General features: G+C 41.6%; 1 protein-coding gene across 1 annotated transcript; it reads right to left on the bottom strand.

Annotated features, from left to right (window-relative positions):
- Positions 1–368: 368 nt before the first annotated feature.
- On the bottom strand, positions 369–15,276 carry gapdhs (glyceraldehyde-3-phosphate dehydrogenase, spermatogenic). Its single transcript, XM_033640167.2, has 11 exons — positions 15,177–15,276; positions 6,078–6,133; positions 4,547–4,643; positions 4,084–4,190; positions 3,197–3,287; positions 2,981–3,099; positions 2,752–2,833; positions 1,693–1,844; positions 1,420–1,582; positions 1,003–1,100; positions 369–859 (listed from the first exon to the last, which is right to left on the bottom strand). Exons 2-11 carry the CDS (start codon positions 6,104–6,106, stop codon positions 790–792), a joined length of 1,008 nt encoding a protein of 335 aa, XP_033496058.1. The 5' UTR covers positions 6,107–6,133; positions 15,177–15,276; the 3' UTR covers positions 369–789.
- Positions 15,277–16,957: the final 1,681 nt, after the last annotated feature.

Below are 16,957 nucleotides of genomic sequence, written 5' to 3' on the forward strand. Positions count from 1 at the left end.
ATCTATCCATCTAACATTAACTTTTTGGCTCCCACTTGGAAACTATCACTCCCACTCATTGTCTCAAGTATGTGCATCAGGGGTTTTAACATCTAGTCCCAAACTAAACTATAATAAATTAAGCTTTAATTTATTTCATGACCTGAGCAGCAGTAATAAAAAAAAGCCTTTTTTTTCAACCAAGTGCTTGGAGATTTAAAGCATAGGGCTTTATAGTTCCTGTGCTAAGTTAATTGTTTCACTAACAATATTACTGATGCATTTAGTTATATTTTGATTGGTCTGATAACCTTTTTCTACATTTTGTCCATTTCGAGGCTCCACAGGAAACAGTACACAGAAAAATGACAATAAAACAAGACAACAGCTTAAGGTTTTTTAAGTTTTATTTCTTGGTCTCATTACTCTTAAGCGGAGTTACAGTAGCTCTGCCTCTCAGCTTCCTCCGTCCACTGGTGATTAAGCCTTTAAAACACACCAACAGAGATGGATACAGTAGTTACCATAGCATTGAGCCATAAGGACACATCTAAAGTGGCAGTGGGAGGTGGAGAGGGGGCACACGGACACAAATACTGTCACCGATCGTCTCATTAAAGGAAAATAAAACAGATAAACTCAGAACACTCAAACACACTGTTGCTGCTGCCTACGTATACTGTAGTAGAGCTAAGGGCTGTGATGCTATGACTTGGCTATGGGTGGGGCCTGTGTGTAAAAGAGAAGGGCGGGTGAGGGATAATGGTTGGGGTGGTCCCTTTCCTGACTTCCTTTTTGGACAGGAAGTGTCTACTCCTTGGAGTGCATGTACAGCAGCAGGTCAGCGACACGGTGGCTGTAGCCAAACTCATTATCATACCTGGAGAGAGACAGAGTGGAAAGAAGAGAAGAAATTAATTGCTTGGCTTTGAAAAAGTTAAACTGTTTTTTTCATTTTCCTCTTTAAATGAACACTAACTCCCTGTTTCACATATGAGACTGACCAAGACATTGAAAACTAACCAAGAAATGAGTTTGACAAAGTTGTCGTTGAGGGAGATGCCGGCACCAGCGTCGAAGATGGAGGAGTGAGTGTCACCGATGAAGTCGGAGGACACCACCTGCAAAACACAAACCCCACTACAAGTCAGATTCAAGTCATTATTAACTGGAAAAAACAACCTCATTCATAGTCACAATGGGCATATCTCTGAGTGTCCATTTACATCATTCAATTAAATGAATCACAATCCATTAAAGATAGGAATAAATGTTCATCTTAATCCATGCACCCAAATTAAATGGACAAAAGCGCATAACCTATCCTGAACCTCTTTACCACACCTCACTCTACTTCCACTAACTTAAAGCTTTAGTTCTTACATTATCACTAGCCCTGTATTTGCTTCACAGTACATGTGAAATAACACTGAGTGTTACCTGGTCCTCGGTGTAACCCAGCACTCCCTTCATGGGCCCATGTGCGGCCTTCTTGCAGGCTTCCTTAATCTCAGCATAAGATGCAGGCTTGGATAGACGGCATGTCAGGTCCACCACTGACACATCAGCAACTGGCACCCTGAATGCCATCCCTGTCAGCTTACTAGAGAGAGAAGACAGACAAAAAAAAAAGTTAGTTTTTATTAACCTGCTTGCAGAATTACAAAAGGTGCATCTGATTATCAGGCTGACAGCAAGTGTGTTTGTCCTTACCCGTTGAGCTCAGGGATGACTTTGCCCACTGCCTTGGCGGCACCAGTGGAGGCTGGAATGATGTTTGTGTGGGCACAGCGGCCATCACGCCAGGCCTTGGCACTGGGGCCGTCCACTGTCTTTTGGGTGGCTGTGTATGCATGGACTGTAGTCTACAAAGTGGAGAGTATATTACATGAAACATCAGTAACTCTAGTATACATCTAAAGGGATACTCCACTGATTTTCAACCAGCTTTCTTTCATAACAATGTGCATAGTATGTGTAAATAAACTGTGGTAAACTTTGTTCCATCATGTCTCAACGTCAATCTGCCAGATGACAGATTTCGCATCATCCTGCATATTTTCCTTGGCTCTAGGGCTGTTGTTCAAATTACAGAATGTACTTCTGCATTAGGACACGAGGAGTGAAAAAGCAGATCGAGAGACAGAGAGAGACCTCAAACTGGGACTAAGCTCAGATCAAACAGTAAAACTAGGCTGTGCTGATAAAAAATGAACCGATATTCTGTTTCTGCGTTGCCTATTTCTCGCCTAAAATGTTTGCTGAAACATAGTTTAGTGCACTGTTTAGCTGTACTACGAGAGTTTGTGAACAGGAGGTGGGCTCCATACTGTTTCCTGTATTGTGCAAACATAGGCTGAATAAAAGTGATATCAAACAGTAAAAGTAGGCAGTGCTGCAGTACCAGTTTCACTTCAAGTACAACTGTAATAAAAAACTGTTTGTTACCAGCTGGCCACCATGTTGTTTTTGGATGAGAAACTTGCATTATGTCACCCACCACCACAGGACTGTTTATTGTCATTACAGGTTTTCTACTACTTAAGCAAAAGCAAATGCCACAGCCTTTTTTTCTGTTTTCTCTGGTCATGTAGCACCAATTTCAACAGTATTTTTGCCTTTCTACTGCATAGACAGCCAAACATCTTTCTTTCCAGCAGTGAAATACTTCTTTAAGGCTGCAAATACAGTAACATTCATGAAAAAGGCCTCCTCACAACAATGGCTGAAAATCTCAGTATTACATTTGGACACAGATTTACTGTGACTTACCATGAGAGCCTCCTCAATGCCAAAGTTATCATTGATGACTTTGGCCAGGGGGGCCAGGCAGTTGGTGGTGCAGGAGGCATTGCTATGAAAAGAACAACAGGCATGCTCATTAACTACTACAGTCACTTCTCTTGACATATGTAATGACATTGCTCCACATAAAGGAACATGTTTGTTAAAATTAATAATGTACAGTGTGAACGTATGTTCAAGACCAAGGGGGTGTTACCTGACAATGTTCATGGAGGAAGGGTCGTATTTGTCCTCGTTAACTCCCATGACAAACATTGGAGCATCAGGTGAAGGGGCAGACACAACCACGCGCTTAGCTCCACCCTGGAGGTGAGACTGTAATTGGACAGGAGAGAAAAAGGGCACAATTTAGAAACTGGACCATCTGGCAGCCTGTATAATTGTTTCTGTGTATGTGCATGCGTGTACATACAGAGGCCTTCTCCACAGTGAGGAAGACTCCAGTGGACTCGACAACGTACTGGGCTCCAGCGTCGCTCCAGGGGATCTCTGCTGGCTTCATACTAGAGTGAGATAAAGAACAGAGTCGGTCTAAGATGAAATTATTATAACTACCATTTAGTAATGTTAAACTTGGGGTTGACAAAAGACAAGGAACACAAGAATACTACACAAGAAAAGAGATAATGAGCAAGTTACATATGGTGAGAGAGAAGTGAGGGTTAATCTTAGAACAGTACATCCTGTGCTTTCTAAAATTGCCTGCAGAGCCTCTTTGGATAACGTCATGCAAGTAATGAAACATATATATAATTTTTCAATGAACACCTTGGTATGTAGAGGTTAAGAGTCTGCCAAAAAAGCAGATGGTGCTGTAAAAACCGAATACTCAAGGAGAGGCACCTCAATAATTTACACTCAGTGCTCAGAGTGGAACAGGAATGTCTCTTCTCTAACCCTCCTTTTTGTTGGTGTTGTCTTTTGCAGAGGGGAGGCGCCATTAACTCAAAAGGACTAAAACAACAGCCTGTACAGTCAGTGGAGGGTTAGCTGTATGAGTGAGGCCCCAGTCAACAGAAAGCCTCATTCCACTGCCTGGAATTCACTCAGGAAACCAAAAAGTCTGTAATAATTCAAACTGAACACTGAGGTGGCTGCATCTATTACAGAGATCTCTCTGATACAATAAAAATTGTACGTAAGTGGCACGTGAGTAAATATTTCATTCATTATAAATCAGTTGGCTGGATTTTGGCCTCACTTAAGCTTGTTGCCACCAGTTTACATCAACAGCAACTCATTGATATTTGATATCTTCACAGCAAATGCTACTCACAACTAAACATCAACTTCACTTACCACTGGTAGACAGAGATGGCATTGCCATCAACTATGAACTTGCCATCTTCACGGGAGACCTCACCATGGTAACGGCCATGGGTGGAGTCATACTTGAACATGTAGATCTAGGAGACAGGAGGAAAATAATGAGGTTATAAGGACAAGGATGGGAGAGACACACTCTAAGTTATTACTATCACACTATAGTATCTTATTTCATATACTTGACAGTTTCTCAGTTTCCTTTTTTGAATTTGGAGAGTTACTGGTAGTGTTTAGGTTTGTAATCTTGATAGAGAATTAAAACCAAATGACAAACAAGCTATTGAGAAAGCAACACGTTCAGCTCAGGTATTGATAATGTAGAAACTATGGGTCAGTTTTTTTGTTTGTTGCTTTGTGAACCAGATTCTTTCAACAACATACTGCAGTTTAAATGTTTATTATTTGTAAGCAAGTATGTGCATGTAAGTTTTCTCACCATGTAATCCAAGTCAATGAAAGGGTCATTGATGGCCACAACCTTGATGCCTTTCTGAAGGCAAGCCCTCAGGACCAGACGGCCAATACGACCGAAACTGCAGAGTGAGGGGGGAGAGAGATTATTAATAATAGCTATTTTGGGAAAATGGTGGGAAACTTCCTCAGGATGTCGGACCACTCGTGGGAGCTCACATGAATCCTCTAACAAAGCCACAATCTGTGATGTCATTAGAGTCCAACAAAACTTCCAGTAGTTTACCTGCTACAGAGAAGCCCTGCACATTAATGCCAATCAACAGAAATCGTGAGTTCTTGCACTCCTGCAGCTGTACTGCTGAAGCTTTGATTAATGTCAGATAAACACTTTTCGCTGTTAGTTCACAATAAAAGCTTTTCTATGACCAACAGCTTAAAAGCTTTTATTGTGAATCAGGAAGAGAATCCATACTCATGGGACATTTTTGTTGTCAGGTCATTTTGATATATCATTATTACGTGTGCAAAGCCCGCTCAAAATTGGCCTGCAACAGTTGATGGTTTGGCCTCTAAAATTGCTGTTTGCAGCTTTTTTGAAAACCGCTCATCCTCATCAACGTCACATTTAACACTGTGCTTCAATACACCTGCTCTGACATTGCTGCATCCCCAAGCAATGCTAGAGTATACACATCATATGCTAACAGCCAGATATTTGGGATCAGGCTATTTCCAGGAAAATAATCCTTTATTTTGAAAGTTACATCCCTAAAGCTTAAAATTTTGAATTTACTACAATAAACCATCTCCATTCTATCTTTCCTCATCTGTTCTTGAATGTACTGAAGCAAGCAGTGGAGAGTGAGCCATTTGTTGATGAAACAGTTAATCAATGTCCCCTCTCAATACACAACACAGTTTGTACATAACACACAACTAATAAATATGTCCCATAGATCTCTAGGGCTTGTACTGGACACTGCAGTTCCCTTGGGTTCTCAGCAATACATGTGTCAAGTGTGAAGTTTGTTTGGGTGAGCGGTTGTTGAGAAAATTGAAGGACTGACATACAGACAGAGACTCCTTCCATTTTAGTTAAAGAAGAAACAGAAGAAGACCATGTAGCCACAGTGAAGAGCTGCATGTGACAAGGCAAATTTCAAACCACCAACATGTGATCAAAGTTAAGTACAGTTTTTACTGTGCAATTATTATTTGATAAAGTCCATTTGTGCTGTTCTACATAATATTCATACATGGTACCACAAGGGCACACTGTCATATCAAAATTTGGCATACTAAATTAAGGGTGGATTTTATTAAAATTATTTTAAATGTATTTTACTCTGACAGCTAATGCATTTTGCCCTTTTCTTTAAGACAGTCAACTAACTTGTAAAAAATGGTGAACTGCCATCCCAAAAATGTGCTTCATCAACATCCTAACCTCATCATATAATCTATATATCTGAACCATCCTGTACATATAATTTGTGTGTGTGTGTATGTGTGTATGTGTGTGTGTGTGTGTGTGTGTGTGTTTTCAAACTCACCCATTGATTCCAACACAGAGGTCTGACATGGTTGCTGCTTGGGGGGGGTTGAGTTACTAGGGAGAAATAAAAGAAACAGAGAAACCAATGACATTAGAAAGTAACAGCAACAAAATGATACAAATAACATGAAAATGCATCCAATCTCATTTAGCTAGCTGGAGACACGCTCAGTCTGATGACCAAAAATCATTGGGGCTTAACAATGTGCCAACAAATGCCCTCTTTTCTTTTACACAGAGTTTAAACATTTGAAGTATACGCGAGTGTTTGGTAGTGAGATAAACTGTTGTCCTGGCAGCAGGAGGTGGCTTTAATAATCAGGTTAGTTCAGTTGTTGGCAACACACAATGAGTGTGTGTGTTACATTGTTGTAACATGACCATGCATAATCCACTATTTTATTGTGAACACTCTCTTGTTCAGGCTCCACAAACCGTTAGGAAAAAAATATCTATTCCATGTGCTATTTTAAAGCCTGCAATTTGCACTTCACACTGTCACCATCTGTGCTCTTCTATCTGCCCTGCATGTCTTCTCCACTGCCTTGTCCTCCCTATCTTTTTGTGTAAACACACAGAGTAAAGTGTAGTAATGTGCTAGTAGTAATGTGCTGTCTTCATGTAGCTTCATGCATTTGAAAATGCAAATACTATAATAACATACAGTAGTTGTAGCCTTACAGTGCATTAGACAGGCAGTGTGACGCATTAGCATTAAAGGGTGAAAACACACCCAGGTGATATAGTACATTGGTGTGCACTTGAGCTGAAGCACCAGAACACCAAACTGCAGCTGCGCAGGGGTGTGATTCTGTTTGTTGTCAGTGACAGAAAAATACAGGCAGTCAAATGGCATGTTTTACGTGCATCTGCTGCAGGAGTAGGGAGGTGCGTCATGCTGGGACATGTTTAGAAAACAACTGGGATAAGAAGGGAGGGAGAAAGTGGTTGGTACGCAACAAATAGAGACTTGTCTGCCGAGGGAACAAAGAGAAAGCCTGGCCTTGATTCAACTATGTGACCTCCTTTTCCTCCTTCTTTCCTCCTCCTTCTCATACTGCCCGTTTCTCCTCTCCACACCTCCTCTGTCCTCGCCTGCTACTTTTCCAGCTTTCATCTTTTCTACCTACTGCATCCCCTCTTCTTTCCTTCCTTCGTGTCATTCATCTTCTGACTCCACCTCCTTCCTCTCTTTTACTGTCCTTGATCTGTCTGTGCAAGAAGGGATACGCACTTTGATATTATACTTAGCTCCAAATCTATTCCAAAGTCATGTGACTTGCCTTTTGGCAAAGAAAACTGCCTAAAACTGCATTATAGATTTTGTGTGTGGACTAGTAGGTTAATTTAGGCATAAAAAGGGAGCTGATTCTTCAGTTTATCATTATATTTTAGCACTAACTGCCTGATTTGAGGAGTGTTTCAATATCTAAAAATCTTAATTACTTCATGGACTTATTTAGGATTTGTTACAGTTCTACATGTAACATGTACCCAAACATTTACACATGCAGGTGAGCAGGCAGCTCAGTTGCACTGACCAGGTACTAGCCTGACCAGCAGCTAATGTGTGTGAGTGAGACAGACAGGCGCAGGTCAAGTAAAGAAGGGCAACCCAGATTGTCCTTGAAACTGGTTGGTTGTCATTTTAGACTACTGTAATCTCCTAATCTGTTGTGTGTGTGAGTGTGAGTGTATGTGTGTGTGTGTCCCAGTGGAGAGCATGTAGGACAGGCTGTCGATCTGGTGAAATGCATTGTGGGAGCACTTTAAATAGACAAAAGGGGCAACCAGATTAGGATAAATCGTCTCTCTCATTCTAACAATGGTCGATAATTACTGACCATTTTAACCTGGATTTATTCACTTGTTATTGAGCACAATCAGATGCTTTTTCTCACTGGAACTGTAAGCCTGATGCCAGTCAAAATGAATGTATTGTGAACAGTCAATTTTCCAACAGGGTCACACTTCTCTGGGGCATTTTTGTGTGTGCCTTTTGTAGCACCTTCCTTTCAGGGTATAGAGCAGCCATTTTGTGTTCTGCTGCTAGCATCCATTATACAAGGTCACCAAAGGAGAGAAAGAGGTAGAGAGAAAGGAGAGAGAGGGTGCATACAGTATGGCCAAGCTGTTCTCACATTTCTCTTCCTCTCCTTTATACTTGGTTCCCACCATTACCTATTGTGCATTCACAAACTCTGCAGTCACCCTCTCTCCTCTCTTTTGAACCCTCCTTCCCCCTGTCGCCTGTGCACTTTCACTCTTTGTCTCACTTGCTGGCTTTCTCTCTCTCTATGCTAACCTCTCCTTTTTCTCTAAACAGCGCAGTTGCCCTTGGTTTTCCAAAAGAAAATGGCTGCTCTATAAACAAATGAAACTACTGTTTGAATGAATTGAGTGGGCTCTTCTGCTTCACTAAAGCAGGTGGAAAGTTTGACTCAGACACAGGGTTGTGGCTCCAAATGTAGAGAATTTAACAACTTGACTACTTCACTGTGCATCGAAAATGATTTTTAGCTGAGCCAGCAGCTCGACAGCTCCCTCTGTTGGTTGGTCAGTCCACAAAAATTTCCCCACCCTTTGGCAGCCATAGTTTTTGCATCAAGGCTCATTTATCCTCCCTTTACTTATGAAAAATAGATATGTCTGTTTCAATCCTTGTAAACGTCAATGCCCTCATAGTTCCATGTGTCCTTTATGATAGTATAGCTATAGCCAACAGATGGCACTAGAAGGCAGAGTCAAAAATTTCAGACAACAAGAAACAAGGCTACAGCAGACGAGGCCGTAATATTGTACCTTTTACCGAGGCAGCATTGTAGATGGTGGTGGTCTGTGAGGTCACTAAATACATCACGATGTATGGAAGGAGTATTCTTTTCACTATATTGTGGATTTGTGTCATTACGTCATTTTTTAAAATGTCTTCGTGGTGTCCTACGGTCTTGTCTCGTTTGAACTATACTACACTGCCTTCACGATCTCTGGTGATACTGCTCTGTTTAATCCATAGCCGCAAGCTTTCACTGCCTGCACAGTACCAACTTGCTGACACTCCCCCCTCCATGTCTGTTATTGTTGCTTAGCAACAGTGTGGGGCTTTGGCCAATCAATGAAAGAAGAGGGAGAGGTCACACTGAGCAGCCAAGACAAAACCCTGCTCAATGCAGCTTTAATGAATGAATAAAAGGAACCAAAACCTGGTGCTGCAACATCATACTCTACTTCAGTATCACTGTTTAGTTTACAAATTAGTGTTGGATAAGTCTTAGGCAGTTGTGAGATATGCAAAATATGTTGTAATACAATTTGTAATCTTTGATAGCAACCTTTACAACCACTCTGCTCAAAATGGTTAAAATATGGTTCAATCAAAATATAATAAGATTTCTATGTCGAGCATTAACATTATAATTTTATGTGCGGTATGTTTTCTGATGCATACTATATAGCCAACAGCTCTTCCTACTTCTCTACCACATCGTCCCACCTCTTTTGACTGAAGGCCAATCAGCCCTGATCTGGTATTCAGCACACAGTCTGTGGCAGAGCTCACACAGACATGTCTCAGCTCATAGAGGGTGTATTGAGTGGAGCAGAGCAAAGTGGGTACACATTGTTCACTGCAGTTTGCAATCTGCTGACACTCATTAAATGTAGGAAGAAGGGGCAAACAGACGGCCAGATGTATACAGTGGTAGTAAAGTTACTTCCTCACAATTTTGGTCAAAACTGTTTTGCAGTGCAGCCACCTCCTCTTCTGATTGGCGGGCCAGTCAACAGCCAATTTTTTCTATCTCACCGTTCAACCCTCCCCCCTCATCATCACCTCTGTCTTACCTCCCTGATCCATAAATCGCACATCTCCTTTATCACCAACCTGAGATCAGACCAAACCTGGGACTCAGTCTCTTGACAAGGGGTGGTGCACCCATCTCCTCCTCTGATTGGTTAGATAAAGCGAGGAACCAGCCAACCAGAGGAGCTTTACTTGTGTTCAATCCTAATTAATGAGGAGTACACCCAGCAACTCACTTGTATACTCTACCTATTTTTCATCCATCCTAATATTTCATCTCATTCAATCTGTTTGGCTTATTCAGCTTCACCGTCCACCTGCTACATCTCTCTTTTCCCTTTAAATCCTCTCCTGGTTCACTCTTAACTGTCTCTTCCCCACTTTTTGGGCTTCATGAATATCCAACCTCCCCTCCTCTTTGCCTCACCACCCAAACTAATCATTAAAATTCAACCCGCTACCTCCTTCTCCCTGTCCTCGCAAATCTTTGTCAGTCTGATCCCCCTCATTTAGCACAGTCCGACCCTCCCTCTGAGCTGCGACCCATTTTCCTCACACAAACATGAAGTTTAACCACGGGAGGTGCAGGACAGGGTCGCCATGCCAGCGTGTATGCGCGTGCCCTGCAGGGCCCACTGCGGGAAAGATGACTCATAACTAGTCGACCAGAAAAGCACAAAGAAATCTGGCTGCATCAGGTGGTAAAATCTTAAAATTGAGACAAAATCTGCTGGGCGAATGAAAGTGGTAGGAGAGGAAAGAGTGTGACAGGGTATGTCACTTCTGCCAACACCTCCTCTGTTGTCAAGCACCAACACTTTGCCAAACAAACACTGATTCCTCTTTTCCCTGTAATATGTCAACAGTCTTAGACGAGCAGTGAGACATTGTGTGGACTCCAGTCTCACCCTTATATGGACCTGAGTTTTGAAGAGCACAGACAGATCACTGTACACCTTTCCCTTCACATAGTTGAGTCAAGGTCAGGCCTTTCTTTTTTCATAATAGCAGGATACAGACTAAATAAAATATTCATAGTTATCCATGGTGATGCTGTGAGTGATGACCATTAATATGTTGTCGAGTCACTGTTTTCTAAAGCTGTTACAGTTTAAGAGTAAAACTGCCACTGTGAGTGAATGAACTCACTGACTCCATTCTCGCTTTTCCTGCCCACTACACCACTCCCCCTGCCTTCCTCCTTCGTCCGCCCTTCTTTCAGTGTATCTTGCCTATTCAGACCGTCCTCCAGCTTTTTATTCCTCTGTCACACCCTCTTTCTCTCCGGTGTTTTTCCACTGCAGCGGGCTGATTGGCTAAAGGCCAGACAAACTATCCAATTAGGTAATGTTCTCTCTCCTTGCACGCCTCTCATTGAAACATATAAATGATAGACATTCGTGACTGAACCATAAATGCCAGTTATGCACCTTTACATACACGCACAAGTGGAGTCAAACTTTATGTATTCAACATCAGCAACTTCTCTTTTGCATATCTTTTCTTTTGTCTCCTCTTTAGCAGTATACATGCTTCCTTCCTTTTAATAGTTTCATCACTGAGACAATGTCACTTTGCTGCCGTAAACTAGTCAGTTAAGTGTCCAACGCCATTACATCACCTGTCAGACACATGTACACACAACACCGCAGGCTGTGTGTCCTACTCAGCAGGCATGATCTCCTGCTGACAGGGACAAACGCATAGGAGGTTCACTGTTTCTATGAGACAATTCACCAGAGGCAAATTAACATGATAAGCATAAACTGAATTTATAGTAGTTTGATGATTTAATAACTTTATATATTCATGATAAGACTAGATAAAGCTGATAAGAGAGAGGTTTTATGAATATAGTAACTTACTACTGCAGTTCAACCAGGACTTGTCCATGCACACAAGAACAAACATACACCACCCATCATGAATTATGAAAAGGTGTGCTCTATCAAACCGCAGAAGAGTTAATAGGAAAGAGACATGTGTCTACTCTGCAGAGGTAATGCTGGACCACACACACACACACACACACACACACACACACACACTTCCCTCTGTCCACTGTATGAGCTTATGTCAGCAAGCAGATGACAGATATCCTTCCTAAGACTTGCACCCTGTCATTTGCTGCCTCTTGTCTCTCAAAGTAATGAACAGTAATACAGTTTAATGCTGTGTTTGCAGAGCTAGCATGATATAAGAAATGTAGCAAACATCTGCACCTTTGAATAACCATATAAAAAAACTTGGCCAAACTGCTTTGTAGTACAAGTAAGGGCATTTTATGTCCCAGTTGTGTCTGTCCTTCCCTATTTTAGGTTTTATTTCCCTTAAATTGGTGACAGTTTGGTGCAGAATGCTGAGTCACTCTGGAGTTCCTTCTCTCTCACACACACACACACACACATCCTGGACAGGATGGCTGGTTGATAAGTCAGCTGCAGAGCATAATGGAGAGGGACACTCATTCAAACCTCGATCTAGAAACAGCCACACTACCTTGAAGTGGAAAACTTGTGTTAAGAAAGAAAGAACAAGTCATAACCAACTCAAGAGGAACGAATGACTGTATGTAAATTAGTCTCATAACAAAATGTACTTTTAGTGGGCGTGACGTATTCACTAACTGCAGAGACCCAGGCAGCCTGCCCTGACGTGTGTAACAGAGAAAAGAGGAAAGTTTTCTGGCCTGACCAACATGAGTAACACACAGACACTAATCTAATACAATAAAAATAAGCATATGTACTTCTAATGGCAAGCACCTGAAAACCTAGTCCACCTCTTTGACTAGTGTCATAGAGACATCACGAGTAGCATATGTGTACATATCTCTTTAATAACATGGCTGTAGTCCTTGGTAAGCTATAATTACATGTCCTGTGTATTGCTTGTATGTTCTAGCTGACATCTTCAGATATACAGCTGACACCCTATTCTGCAACACCTGCAAAAGCATAATGACTGTCAAAGCAATTGTGCGTGATATGACAAGCTACTACCTTTTGAACCTTATATGCAAGGAGTAACTAATAAATAATAATAATATTACTCAGAGCAGGCACATCTTCGGCCAGTACTATCCTGTCACGATGTATCTGTGAAACATTTTAATACTGCAAATGTATTGATGAAACTAGTAGATTAATTTCATTTGAAGATCTTGTTAGTGCCATTTTAATATATTCACTAGGCAGGATCTTGGACAAGAAATGCCTACTCTAAATAAAATTACACATGTGCTTTGAAAGGCAGTTTCAGAAATCAATTTAGAGGGAGACTATAATCATAAATCATGTTAATTAAAAATACTGCAAAGCTATTATCTGCTGATGCATGGCAAATGTAATTTTGTTCCTAAACTATTATCATAGAGCCTGAAGCTTGGCAACACAGACAGCCTAAATACTTAACATTTCTCAGGCAGCATCGGGCCTGTTATTATTGACCTTCACTCATCCAGGGAGTCTGAGCTAGGAGGTGTGGCTCCCCATCCATAAATCCATAAGCACAGTAAGAATAACCTTATTCAAACTAATAAGGAGTTTGAGAATATGGGTTAGCAGCTGGTCAGCATCACAACAGAAGCACTGGGCCTACTTTGACCTTCCTCAGCTGGAGTAATGACCTTGAAGAGTGAGACAAGGCCAGACATGGCTGCATCTGCATGTACCACACCTAAATGAGCTGAATGGGGCTAACGTTAAGCAAACATTAGGATTGTCAATAGTATGTACTGTATTACTGCTATGATAAATAAAACTAAATACTTAATGAGTTCATAAATATTAGTATTGTCTATTTTTGCACAGCTGGACTGTGTAGCTTTGACATAATTACTCTTATAAAACATCATTTTCCTGTTAGTGTCCCCCTAATGTCCCCCATTAAACAAGCTCGACTGATTCCACTATTCAGTTTTTTAATTAGACCCTTGTTGCACCGGTACACTGTGTGTATGATAAAGCAGCCTTATAATTTGGAAATTAACTTGAGCTTTATCTATTGTTATTTTCCAAAGCACAAGCCTCTTTGCAAACCGCATCAACAGGTCTGTCGAGTCTGAAGTCAAACTGCGGCAGAATCATGCGACATTACACACTGTCTCTGTGCCCTTCAGAGTCATCACAGGAAGGCTTTCAGCACGCCTCTCTCATCTTTCGACATGAAATAAAACCAAGGTTATTCGTTTGACCCGTTTCGGTTCTTGCATCACAAAGACCTCTGCTTCCTGTCATTGCGAGAGTACAATTCATCTCTGAAATCTAATGACGCAACGACGACAGACTTCATCGTGAGGACCAGGAGGAGCACGTAGCTTCACCTCCATTCACATGCACTCATTCACCTCGTGCATCATTACAGCTCTGTACAATATTTTAGCGCAACTATTACAGTAAAATTACATCTTTTGCTAAACCCCATTTTAATCCCGGCTACATGTCTACCTATATAGGTTATTGTTCTGCTGTGATAAATATATATTTTTTGTATTAGGTTAACGTTACGTAACATGGAGTCTAATCCACTTCCGCAAAGATGCAGCAATGGGAGCTGCCAATGTCACGTTACCCTCTACAATTTAGCCTCAGATGAATGAATTATACATTATGAATGCTTTATAACTCAATTATACAGATTTTCTTTACAACAAGGCTAAATTTCGTGTCATTCAAATGCTTCGGGATGTTTATAGCTGCATTGGATTTTTCATATGATGCAACGAAACGACTCAAGTACACAGTATTACACAACGGACAGCCTCTCCCCAGACTGCAAGGCCACGACTGCATCCCCTCCCACCCTCGCTTTTCTCTTCCTGTACCATTACAGCGTGCATCCTGCGAAAGAGGCTGTTTTATAGACCCATATGCTATATGAGCTTTGAGCTAACCTTATTCTTCTCCTCATCCTCGTGCCTGTGTCTCGTGCGCTAACTTAACGGCTGCGTGGCTGATTAAATTAAAGATGGTAGACGAAATTCAAGGCTACAAGGTCGCTTCCGCACTTCATCTTCGGCTTTTAGCAGCAACAGTCTGGGGGAAATTCACGACGAATTTACCGTTATTTGTTAAACTTCTCATTTAAAACTGCGTCAGCTTACTGCATTAGTATCTTAACCAAGGTGATGTACTGTAGTGCACCGACACATAAGCTAACTTTTGAAACTAGTGACGTCTGAATCCTGTCAAATACTTTCAACGTCTTCAGTTTAGATAGTCTGAGCAAATGCGTATCAGCTCGTCGTCGCAAGGGCCTCTACACACTGTAGGGTGAGTCGGTGTTGCAGCTTACCTCACGGCTGATGCTTCTTGAGTCTGTGTGCGCAGTTCACAGTGCCGCCTTCTGCTTTTATACAAGACACGTGCCTCGGGGAGCCTGGTCGCCCTGGCGACGTGACGTCACGTCATCCCTTGCTGCTGGGCTCCATTTGGAACGAGGGACTAGTCACGGGCTCTTAACGGCTGCCTTAGTAACTAGATGAAACACTGGTCTGGTTAACATCCTTTTCACACATCTTATTTATATGATAAAGCCGAGGGTTGTGTCGATGATGGAAGATGATATTTAACAGAGAGAAAAGACGGATGAGACATCAAAGGGACAGAGACACTGGCAGGGTGCCAACGTGGAAGCGATGGGGAATGATGAAGCATTTTGTCCCATTCCCACCATGTGTAGAGCTGGTCACGTGCATATGATGGACAACTGGGGAAGCATATACATGGACACCATTTCTTTGTAATGGGTAGAGACAGGAAACGAGCAGCTGGAGGTCACAATAGTAAAAAAAAAAAATAAAAAAAAAAACCCACACAGTATTAGTGCAATTGGTTGGCTGGTCTCCTTGCATGTGACAGGGCCTTGTTGGGCTGTTGGTCTATACAGGCACATGTTTTATAACCAGGCATCCACTGTGCATTGATCTGTGAAGGACTGTAGACTGGACCGCCTATGGATGCTGTGTGTGTCAGTGTAGCTATGGATGGATGCAGCACTGTTATGTAAGAGGTCATGAAACTAACATGTCACGCTGCCATGGAGAGATGCTATCCTGCCACTAAACAGGCTTGATTTATTGTATGTTTGCATGTAAGTAGATGCAAGTAGATGAAAAACGATAAAAAAAGAAGTGTATTTTAATTACACTGAGGTCGAATTACTCTTTTCTGATATTTTTTTCCTATTCTTTCCCTTTAATTTTTTTGTCCTCTCCTCTGCTATCCTCTCCTCATGTCACAGCACGTGTCAGAGTGTGAACGAGCCTACGTGAGGGAAGATGCGTACGTACAGTACAGTAGTGTAACATGGGAAATCCCTGCAGTGCAGTCTGCGCAAGTAGGAAGGAACGCTCCTTAGCCAACATTACTTGCACACGGCACGTTCCGTCTTGCACTTCCTCATCTCGGATTGGCGTTTGATTTCCGCATTGTAAAGCAACATAAGATCATATTTAAGGCCTGTAACCTATATATTAAGCAAACTGGCCCTGCTCACAGTGGTCTAAATGTAAAGAGAAGTTTAGTTTGAGCTATGAATCAGATAATGTTTCATTTAAATGCCTCATCAATGTTTGATTGAATCAATGTTTTTTGCTTTCGTCTTTTCATTTTCCTTGCTCTGTTTCCTTGTTTATGACACATAATAAAGTAAAATTAAAATATGTAATAATTTATTTATTTTTTTGTAATTCTAAACATTTTTATATCTCAGCACCATCACAGGGCTCACTCGGGACCACAAGTTAAACTGTGGCGCCACCTCCTGGACAAACCACCGTCCTACACAGCAAGACTGGCGTGAAGAATTTCTGTTATGTTAGATGAAATAAATAAAGAACTGCTGCAATGTTGTGCAGGGCTGACTTAAGGCAGTTCCTAACAAGACTCTTTGCCACAACTATCTCTGTTGACTCTCAGTATAGTTTGGACAAGTACATGCATAATAGAGGATGTTTCGGGATGGTTTTCTGGAGGACGTCTGTTTGTCTTCACAGAGGAGCTCAGCTCATATGTTTGTGGTGCTCACTGCAGTGGAAACACTATATTTTATCCGTGAACATTACTGGAAAAGAC

Source organism: Epinephelus lanceolatus, chromosome 10 (genome assembly GCF_041903045.1).
Source record: "Epinephelus lanceolatus isolate andai-2023 chromosome 10, ASM4190304v1, whole genome shotgun sequence".
In the NCBI taxonomy this organism is placed as follows: domain Eukaryota; kingdom Metazoa; phylum Chordata; class Actinopteri; order Perciformes; family Serranidae; genus Epinephelus; species Epinephelus lanceolatus.